Below are 10,821 nucleotides of genomic sequence, written 5' to 3'. Positions count from 1 at the left end.
ACAGGAACGCATCCAGACGGGCCTCGAATATCTCCAGAGATATCTCCAGGTATCTCTTGAATATCTCCAGAGAAGGAGACCCCACAACCCCCCTGGGCAGCCTGTCCCAGCGCTCTGTCATGGCTCCTCACCGTAAAAAAAATTACCTCGTATTTAAGCAGCTTGCACCCATCGCCCCTTATCCTGTCGTTGGGTGTCACCGAGAAGGGCCTGGCTCCGTCCTCCTGACGCCCACCCTTCACATATTTATAAATAATAAGGTCACCCCTCAGTCTCCTCCAAGCTAAAGAGCCCCAGCTCCCTCAGCCTCTCCTCGTAAAATCCCTCAAGGGAGGGCGCGAAGAAGACAGAGACGAGCTCTTAGCAGTGGTGCCTAGGGACAGGGCAAGAGGCAGTGGGAACAAGCGCAGGAGGTAATGTCAGCACCAGGAAACATTTCCTCACTTGGCAGGGGAGAAACCTGCATCCCTTCCGACGTTGGGAACCTGAGATGGCAGCATGAGGACCACCACAGGCCAAGGCATGTGGCCCAGCCCCCGTTCATGGTTCACCAGCGCTGTGTTCCCTTGCACTCTCAGTGTTATTATAACTCTTATTATATTATTATATTATATATTATATATTATATATAATAAGAGTTATAATACTCAATACTAAGAGAGTTATATATAACTCTTATTATTATATATAACTTATATAACTCGTAGCACATGAGTATTGCTCACAATACAGCTTCATCTGTTGCTAATAATGGGTCTGCAATGTTGGACTAAGCTGTTGAAGCTAAGCTTCATAGCTATGAAGGATCTCCTGGGCAATAAAAACCGATACTGTTGGCATGTTAACAGACAGAGCTCCTGAGAACAGTGTATGTATTTGGGGAACAAAATCATCTCGTATTTGAGGAGCTGACGAGGTGGGGGGTGCTTCTGGACCTCGTTCTTACCAACAGGGTTGGGCTTGTTAGGGATGTGAAGGTTGGGGGCAGCTTGGGGTGCAGTGACCACGAGATGGTGGAGTTCAAGATGGAACTTGGTGGAAGAAGTAAGGCAAAAAGTAGGATTGCTGCCCTGGACTTTCGGAGAGCCAACTTTGACCTCTTCAGGAACCTACTTGGGGGTATCTCATGGGGTAGATTGCTAGAAGGCAAGGGTGCTTGTGAGAGCTGGGCAACATTTAAACAGCACTTCTTCCAAGCTCATTGGAGCATACCTAAGAGCAGGAAATCAGGAAATGGGGGCAGGAGACCTGCATGGATGAGCAAGGCGCTCACCAACAAGATCAGAAGGAAGAGGAAGGTCTAGGAAATGTGGAAAAAGGGCCTGTCCCCTTGGGAGGAGTATAGGAGTGTTGTCAGGGCCTGCACGGACATGACGAGGAAGGCTAAAACCCACCTGGAGATGAAGCTTGCAAAGGAGATAAAGGATAATAACAAGTTTTTTTTTTAAGTATGTAAACAGTAAAAGGAAGACTGGAGAACAGGAGAGGTGCCTGAAGACTGGATGATAAACAATGTCACTCCGATCTTCAAGAAGGGCAAGAAGGAGGATCCAGGAAACTCCAGGCCAGTCAGTCTCACCTCTGTCCCTGGAAAGGTGTTGGCACAGCTCGTTCTGGATGCCGTCTCCAAGCAATTGGAGGAGAAGAAGGTTATGAGCAGTAGTCAGCATGGATTCACCAAGGGGAAATCGTGCTCGACCAACCTCGTTGCCTTCTATGATGGCATCACCAGCTGGGTTGGTGGAGGGAGAGCAGTGGATGCCATCTACCTTGACTTCAGCAAGGCTTTTGATACTGTCTCCCACAACATCCTGCTAGCAAAGCTGAGAAAGTGTGGGATAGATGAGTGGGCAGTAAGGTGGGTTGAGAACTGGCTGACTGGCCGAGCTCAGAGGGTGGTGGTCGGCGGCGCAGAGTCCGGCTGGAGACCTGTGACTAGCGGCGTTCCCCGGGGGTCGGTGCTGGGTCCGGTCCTGTTCAACATCTTCATCGACTACCTTGATGAGGGAATAGTGTCTGCCCTCAGCAAGTACGCCAATGACACAAAGCTGGGAGGAGTGGCCGACACGCCAGAAGGCTGTGCTGCCATTCAGTGAGACCTGGACAGGCTGGAGAGCCGGGCAGGAAGAAACCAAATGAAGTTTAACAAGAGCAAGTGTGGAGTCCTGCCCCTGGGAAGGAACAACCGCAGGTATTGGTGCAGGTTGGGGGATGGCCTGCTGGAGAGGAGCTCTGCGGAGGAGGACCTGGGGGTCCTGGTGGATGACAGGTTGGCCATGAGCCAGCAGCGTGCCCTGGTGGCCAAGAAGGCCAACGGGATCCTGGTGTGCATTAAAAGGAGCGTGGCCAGCAGGTCAAGGGAGGTGATCCTCCCCTCTGCTCTGCCCTGGTCAGGCCTCACCTGGAGCTCTGGGTCCAGTTCTGGGCTCCCCGGCACAAAAAAGCCAGGGAGCTCCTGGGAAGAGGCCAGCGGAGGGCCACAAAGATGATACGGGGCCTGGAGCATCTCCCCTGGGAGGAGAGGCCGAGAGACCTGGGTCTGGTCAGCCTTGGGAAGAGAAGGCCGAGAGGGGATCTGATCGATGTCTGTAAATACCTGAGCTGTGGGAGACAGAGGGACATGGCCGACCTCTTTTCAGTGCTCTGTGGGGACAGGACAAGGGGCAGCGGCCACAAAATGGAGCCCAGGCAGTTCCGCACCAACACGCGAAAGAACTTCTTCCCGGTGAGGGTGACGGAGCGCTGGGACAGGCTGCCCAGGGAGGCTGTGGGGTCTCCTTCTCTGCAGATATTCAAGGCCCGTCCGGACGCCTCCCTGGGCAGCCTGCTCTAGGGAACTGCTTTGGCAGGGGGTTGGACCCGGTGCGCTCTGCAGGGCCCTGCCGACCCCTACAGTTCTGTGGTATCACTTTGTCTCCCACAGATGATATACAGGGGCTGTGGACAGCCATCTACCGTTGTTGCAGATGCCTTAGCTCACGTATTTGTCCTTTTAGCTTGCCATTTCCTTTATCTCGAGTTGAATTTTGTGCAACGTTATGTTTGATTTGGTAACAGTGCTGCCCAAGTGTTTTCATTTAAAAATGATCTTACTGTAATAGTGAATTCACTGAGTGTGGCTTTGTGTAATGACTTGCATTGTAACAACTTTTTTTTTCTTTTTGTCACAGAGAAAAGCTCTTTCCAGAGAGATGGAGAAGGAATTCATTATACTTCTGCCTCATCCTGTGAGACCAGAAGCCATGTGATTCTCAGGAGACACACTTTGCGCATCGGGTTCCTTCTCTGCCTGCCCTTCAAGGCCTTACGGATGAGAAATTTTATGCTTAATGTTTTTCCCTATGCAATACCAAAAGCAATACTGAGAGGCCTACTTACAGTGTCTCTGTCGGCAATAGCTGCATACTTCTGCACTCATCCTCATGACTTTTTCATTCAGATAACAGAAATGCAGAGACTGTTAAAGGGAGTCATCTCTGATGCGGCACGTTTTGTTTCTTATTTCCCCAAACCAAAAATACCTGAAGTCAGTGGTAATAAAATTACCATTACTCTCCGTCCTCGTGCCCACTGCAGTTGTGCCTCTGTTGGGCTCCCTGTCCGACCCTCTCGACCACCCCTGCCCTGCTCCCTGCCCTCCGGGTGGTTCTCCCGTCCCTCTGTCCGTCCGTCCGTCCGTCCGTCCATTTTCTCTCTCGCTGCTTGTGCCCTTTCCCTTCATTTCCTTCCTACTGTGCCTTGCAGCCCGTGGCTACAGGAGGCAACACTTCCCCACAGGACGGGCACAGACACGGACGGAGGGGCAGCGGGACACCTCCCGGGGCCCTGCACAGGACTTCAACAACTTTCTTTCTGCCCCGTGCCCCCCTCCGTGGCTGCGGCCCCGGTCAGCGGCATCGCCGTGCCCGGGGGGGGTTGGCCCAGCGCTGCCTGTGCTCCCCGGGCCGGGGCCGGTCCGCATCAGGCAGCCGCGGCTGCTTGCGGGGGTGTCGGGGGGCCCCGGCCGGACCCCCGGGAGCGGCGGCCGGGGCAGGGAAGGCCCCGCCGGGGGGGGGGGGGGAGGCACCGAGAGCCGCGGGCGCCCGCAGGCCCCGGCGCGGCCTCGCCCCGCAGCATGCCGGGAGTTGTGGTCTTCGGGCTCCGCGCTTCCAGCAGCCCGCCTCGGCTCCCGGGGCATGCCGGGAAATGTAGTTCCGCGCTGCCGCTCGGCTTCCGAGCGCGGGCAACGCGGGCAGGTAGGAAGGGCGGCTCCCCCGCGCGTGCGCGGAGCGGGCTGGCGCGGCGGCGCCTGGTGCCGCCTGGTGGCGGAAGGCGGCACTGCGGCTCCGCGCTCCCCCTTCTGGCCGCACCGCGGTACTGCAGGCGGAGCGGCGCCGCGCATGCGCCGTGGCAGCGCGTCGGCCCCCGCTGCCCCTGAGGGCGGTGGGGGCAGGCCCGGGGCCGTGGAGGTGCCCCTGGGGCAGGGCTGGGGCTTGGCCGAGCTCCCTGTGAGGCGTGGGTCTGAGAGCAGCAGCGGCGGGCGCGTACCGTGTGGCCTTTTTCAGGGTTAGGGACAGTTGGGTATATTTTGGAGGTCTCCCCTGCCGTTTTGCTGGCGGTAGAGCCTTTGGACCTTGCAGCCTTCCGGAGCGTGACTGCGTGGAATTCACTCAACAGGGGGACATTCAGCAGAGGTTGCGGCCAACTTGGTTTTGGGACGTGACGGGGCACGCTTACGCTTTTGGGTTGTATTTTAATCACTAGATACATCAAGCCCTCTGTGTAGCTCCCCAGGGGATTCACAGAGCTTCATACACACCGCGAGGGGCTTGGCCACGTAGGCGCAGTATTACCAAGAGGCTGAGCAGGGTCACCGTAGGTACCATAGCAGGGTCACCTTTTCCGTCTCTGGAGGATAAGTCTGTGATTCCCCCTGCCAGGGCTGCTCTGTGTGCATGGCTTTTTGGCATTTGTGGACCTGAAGGTTCTTCCTGGCTCCGGTCTCTGTGCTCGAGTCCTCTGCGAGGAGCTGCACTGTTCGTGTGTCCCTCACGGATATGAGCTTCGCTTTTTGTTTCTTGTAGCCCAGCTCGCAGGCACAGGCTAAGCTGGAAATTTGAACGAGGAATGAGGGCGACTGGACGGTGCTGTGGGCAGCGAGTTGGTCGGTGGGTTTTGTTAGTCTGTTTTGCCTTGGCAAGCACCGTGTGACAGCAGTGTGCATCTCCTGCCACGTTTCTGAGGCGTGCCGGATGCCAACGGTTCCAGATCCTGGCAGATCCTAGAACCTGGAGATGCTCCGAGTGCAGGAGCAAGGAGCGTGATGCATCTCTTTGGGATGTTAGGTGAGCGAAGTGTCAGTGCTGGGCTGGGGGACGTGGTCCTGGGGCTTGGCTGTATGGGAGGAAAGAAGGGGTGAGGGTACAGACTGCTTTGTGGATTGTCACGTTTGTCTGTTCTTCCTCCTTGGTCTAACCCACGTGGCCTTGGCTCAGCATGGCAAGTGGAAATGCTAAACCTCGATCAGGAAGGTGAGTGGAGAAAAGCTGGAAAAAAGGAATGGGTTTTGGTTTGGTAGTCTATTGGCCCACCTCTGGGTGACTTCGCTTTTCAGGGGATGAAGAGGAAACGGGCAATGTCCTGGTTGGCCTCTGTGGTCCATGCTGAGGCTGGATTCTGACCGCTGGGAATTAAGTCAAGGGGCGAATACTGGGGGGGGGGGGGGGGGGGGCATACATCTCATTCTAGGGGCAACACCTTCCTGGCTTTACTACCAGGTAGCCAACACCACCCCTTGCCGTTCAGGCCTGGCCATCTGATTACAGGATGATTCCCATGTTGTGTCTGGTGTGCATTAACACCAGAATATTGGATACGTTAATGAATATTAACATTCCCATAATTACCATATTCGGTACAACAGAGATAATTCCCTCCCTCACATGTAACATTTCCACATCCAGGGTCGGTATTATTGCCCCCTGAATTTCCAGCAGTATGAAGAACAATATACATACTAATATAAAAACCAAAATACCCTGGGAACACTCTATGTAATCCATCTCTTTTTCCCAATTACACATGGTATTCATTATTTTTTCCCAAGGAGAAGTTAAAGGTTAGTTTACAACTATGATTCACACCTCCTAATTTTTAAATTCAAAGGTTCTCCTCTAGGAACAGTCTCTCAGGTCTCAGGGTCAACTGATGTCTTCGCCTGGGTGTAATGAGTGTACTGAGTCCACCATTTCTCAGCTGTTCTTACTGCCCTTTCAGTAGTCAGGAGTACCTGGAACGGTCCGTCCCACTCAGGTTGCAGTTTCAGTTCCCTCCACGCTCATATCAAAACCCAATCTCCTGCTCGGAATGGATGGATCGGGGCTTCAAGGTTGGGGTTTGAGCTAACGATCCACGGGTCCTGAGCGATGACAAAGAAGACAACATCCCAAATATGTAGTTTTTAAGAAAAGGACCTTTTGTCTCGAATTGAGGTAATTCATTCCCTTTGCCCAGGTCCAGCAATCCAAATAGTGTTTCATATGGTGAAACTCCCACATCTTTCCTTGGCGCCGTTTGAATTTGGAGAAGTGCCAAAGGTCAGCACTTCGTTCCGGGGAGCCAAGTTTCCAGGACGCAGTCAATTGCTTCTTTACTGTCTGATCCGCTTCTTTACTGTCTGATCTGCTTTCCTGTCTGATCCCAATGAGTGACCCTGCCTCAGGTACGTACAACAATTGCCCTAGTCTCAGCCTGGTGTCCCCAGAAAGTAGCACTGTTATCTCAGCCCCTTCTATCCCCAGAGAGATGGGGGAAGGTGCCCCCAGCTTGTTTCTGTCTTTCTCACCGCTTCAGCCCATCAGCGATAGGTAATAAATGTTATTAATCTCCCTATGCTAAGTCTGTTTTGCCCGTGACAATAATTGTAGAGTGACCTCCCTGTCCTTATCTCAACCCTTGAGCCCATTTCATTTATCAGGGGCTCTCAGTGGGACTAGCTTTCTGGGGAGCCCTGACTCCCCTATTCTGAACTGGTAACAGCAAACAATCGCTCCTCCTTCGTCCACTCCGGATACTCCTATTGGAAGTGAGCGGCCTTAGAACATCTTCTCAAAGCCTGTCCCTGCTAGGATTTAGGCTGCAACACAGGTAGCTTTCCTTGCATGCCATTCCTTCGTCTCTCTTCCTCTCCCTTCCATCCTGGACTCGACTTCCCCTGAAAGTTTTCTTCCTCTATCCCCAATCCTCTGCCTCACTACCTGGTCCCCTGTGAAGACCATTAGTTTCGCTCCCTGCTTTTCCTTCTCCTCTCCCCTCCTGACAAACGCCTTCAGGGCCTCCTGCAGGAGGGTCTCCAGTGACTGTTCACTCAATCCTCCCACCTTCTGGAGCTTTTTCTGCGTATCTGGCCAGGCTTTAATCACAAAATGAACTTTAAAGAGCCCTTGGGCTACAGGGTCCTCAGGATTCATCCTCGACTTCTTTCTCCTTCTGACCCCAAGTCTCTCGTATGATTTCTCTGTTGTGGGTTGTTATTATCCCAGTTGGATAAGCGGATATTTCTGCTCTATCAGAATTAGTCCTAGTCTGGGGGGGTTGGTTCTTTCCCAGTCTTGCATAGGGTCACAGAACCTATTTGTCCTTGCCTCCCTGAGACCTCCCTAAGAGGACACATAGGAGCGTTAGTACTGGGAGCATAGGGGAAGGTGAAATTCTCAATACCTCTTCTACCTTGTTCTAATTCCTACCAGAGCCCAAAGCGCCCTCCTTCTCTAGGGACAGTGTTAATTGCAGTCCCCGTCTCCCTTCCTGGAGCAGCTGCTGCTGCCACCAGTGCAATATTAGGATTACAGGGAGGGGGTAAATTACCCAAGGGTTCCCATTGACCTGTCCTTCTCTCTGACTCCTCTTTCTCCTGGTCCTGACCCTTTTTCAATAAAAACTGACTCACCCCCTGCACCCAGCAAGCAGCATAACTTGACTCCTCCTCTGAAAGAGAAGTCTTCTTGTTTACATATCAATTTAAAGCCTGAATTGTCATCCTACCCGTATTTTGGCCAAAATCCTGCTGTTTCCTTAATTCGTTCCTTTGTCCAGATTAATACACAGTACTTAATCATTTTCTTTTTATCATTTCCTCTCATTTTGGTATTATTTTTCCACTTTCTTACCATTCTTCCAGAAGGACTGTTGGCAGGCACTGCCCCAGGATATCTCCCTGTTCCCTGGAACCCTCATTTCCTATTTTTCCTAGCCCTTGTCAGTGTGTTACAGAATTTGTCCTCTTGCAGGGTACCACACACTAACGTTCCAGCTCTAGAAAATGAGGGTGTATTGCAGAGCGCTTTACTGTGCAAGGCAGTACCATACACTCAGGGGTTAACCAGATTCCCCGACGTACTGCTGTACCATACACCACATTTCCCCAAGACTCTTCCTTTCTCACGTTTACCTTTCACTTCTTCTGTCCCTGGCCTCACCCCTCGTGGAGCTGCAGAACCACGTGTCGGGTCTCCACACTCACTTCCTACAGAAATACGTCTCAGTCACGTCACACAAGAGTCTTACCCAACCCCCAAGTCAATAATTAATATTTCTTACCTTGGTCTGTGCAGAGTTACCAGGTCAATTCTCAAAACTGGAGTGCCTACCTTCCTTTCTTCCCCAGCTCTTCACCAATGCTGCCTTCTTAACCAGTCTCAGTTCCTTCAGCTCTCTGCATCACCAAGGCACAGGACCGGTGAAATCGGCGGGGCACGCCTTCCTGCTGCGGTGGTAACAGGGCTCCCCAGAAGGCAACAGGATCCCGCACAAGCCCCCAGTTTGTGAGGAACACTCTGTAGCCAAGAACACAGGCTCACACATGTCTCAGTGAAGCAGCGTTTTTATTTGTGACTGCAATAGCAGGCATCCTGCAAGCAGGAGCACACAGTCAAAGTCTATCATAACCTTATATTCCCTATTACCCGATGCTTGATTCCTCCCCTGGTTCCTCACTGGCTGAGTACTACAGGGTCACAAGCTACTCAGCACTTATTACTGTACCATATATGTACAATTTCATTTGACCAACCATTAATTTCTCCTTTTCCTTTTTTTTTCCTTCTCTCATGACTAGAAGGCCCGTGACTTTTTGTTTTTTACTGATTTCGCACTGTTCGTCCTGTTTTTCTTAGTTACCATCCTTATTTTGGGACAGCGGGGCCTTCCCCTTATCTGCTTACCGTACTCCCCACAGCTATGCTACTGTCATGCCTGCACAATCACTTTTGAATATGCAAGGTTAGTGGAATTTCCCACTGCAAAAACACATTCTATCACAAAAACACTACTTTGTTTCTCACCGGTCTACCAAAAGGCTTCCGTTGTGACCATTGTTGGGAGAATTTGGCGACGTAGGTGTTGGGTTAGAGTCATAATTAGTATTTGGGTTACGGTTAGCGTTAGGGTTAGCGTTAGGGTTAGGGTTTGGAGAGAGTGCGCAGAGTCCTGTTGTGTGTGGGGTTGTGTAAGGGCTGCCCAAGGAAGTTCAGGTCTACCAAAAGGCTTCCGCTGTGAGCACTATTTCATGGGAGAATTTGGTGACATAGTTGTTGGCTTTGGGTCATAATAAGGGTTCGGGTTAGGGTTAGGGTTAGGGTTCAGGTTCGGGTTCGGGTTAGGTGAGAGAGAAAGCGCAGAGTCCTGTTGTGTGGGGGGTTGTGTAAAGGCATCCAAATGAAGTTCAGGTCTACCAAAAGGCTTCCCCTTGTTAGCACTAGTTCATGGGAGAATTTCGTGACGTAGGTGTTGGGTTAGGGTCATAATTAGGGTTAGGGGAGCAACCAACCTACTGCTCCACCTCTCCCTTCTCCGTGGGACTACAGACTTCCTGCCACTAATGGCAGCGGTGGGCTCAGCGGCAGCAGTGGCAGAAAATATCACCTCTGACAGTGGCAGCCTGAAAGACAGTCTGCTTATCACTGGGACAAGATGCCAGCTAGTTAGGCATTATCGTATTTAAGCCTCTTATTCTACTAGCCTATTTTTTTTTTTACTATTAGCTGTCCTGGCTATTAGCAGTTAACAATTACTGTGTCACTTCTTACTTCCTCTCACCTTGTCTTTTTGAAAAGTAAAAGCCTGTCTTCTTCCAAAGTTTTTGCGCTGTTGAGACGTGTGGTCTCCGAAGGCTTGGAGGAAGGCTTTCATAGCAAACCCGACCAACTCAGCGTTCTGCGAAGAATAAATAAACCTGTAATTCAAAAATTCACAAGTGAAAATTACTCTCATTCCTTTGACTGTTCTTTCACCAGCTGGCAGGCTGTCTCATCTAGCCGCTACCCACCCCCTGCCTCTAACTAAAGCATTAAGGAACCTTGGCATAACCTTGTTCATACCATAAGCAATGTCTTATGATTAGGGAAGGATTTGAAGCCTGAATTAAAGGTTTAGAATAAATGAGTCACATCCTGCAACAGAAGAGGTCAGTGGATATACAAAAACTAAACTAGCTCAGGGAAACAACATGAGTGCTCCACAAGTGTTAAATCATCTTGTCAAATTTATCTTAGTTTTAACAGAGGAGATTAATATTAAACTTTTAGTAAACATCGGTGTTCTAAAAATAATGTAGAGAGGGAACATTTTCTATCTTTGATTGAAAACCGCTGTTGAATGGTATTTGTATTAGTAAAGTGTCAAACAGATAACTTATCTGCTGGATAAACAAGCACACAAAAAAAAGGAAGTTTCAGATCAACGCATAACTCACCGAGAAACGTGGCTAACATAGCTTGCTAAAAAAAGAATGTATGAACACTTGGCATTTGCATAGACGTTTTTACAGGTTGGGTAAAGTTTGCT

The 10,821-nt window shown here is 51.1% G+C and overlaps 1 protein-coding gene across 1 annotated transcript; it reads left to right on the top strand.

The window, feature by feature from the left end:
* Positions 1-2,114: 2,114 nt before the first annotated feature.
* On the top strand, positions 2,115-10,320 carry LOC308181898 (uncharacterized protein; the record flags this gene model as incomplete). The annotated part of the gene is made up of 5 exons (XM_080565693.1): positions 2,115-5,324; positions 5,475-5,510; positions 6,493-6,575; positions 9,153-9,258; positions 10,115-10,320. Exons 1-5 carry the CDS (start codon positions 5,303-5,305, stop codon positions 10,318-10,320), a joined length of 453 nt encoding a protein of 150 aa, XP_080421819.1. The 5' UTR covers positions 2,115-5,302.
* Positions 10,321-10,821: the final 501 nt, after the last annotated feature.

The sequence above is a fragment of the Anser brachyrhynchus genome (genome assembly GCF_964034855.1).
Source record: "Anser brachyrhynchus genome assembly, chromosome: 23".
Lineage (NCBI taxonomy): Eukaryota > Metazoa > Chordata > Aves > Anseriformes > Anatidae > Anser > Anser brachyrhynchus.
The sequence above is the reverse complement of the archived record's forward strand: the minus strand, read 5'-3'. Positions and strand labels throughout refer to the sequence as shown.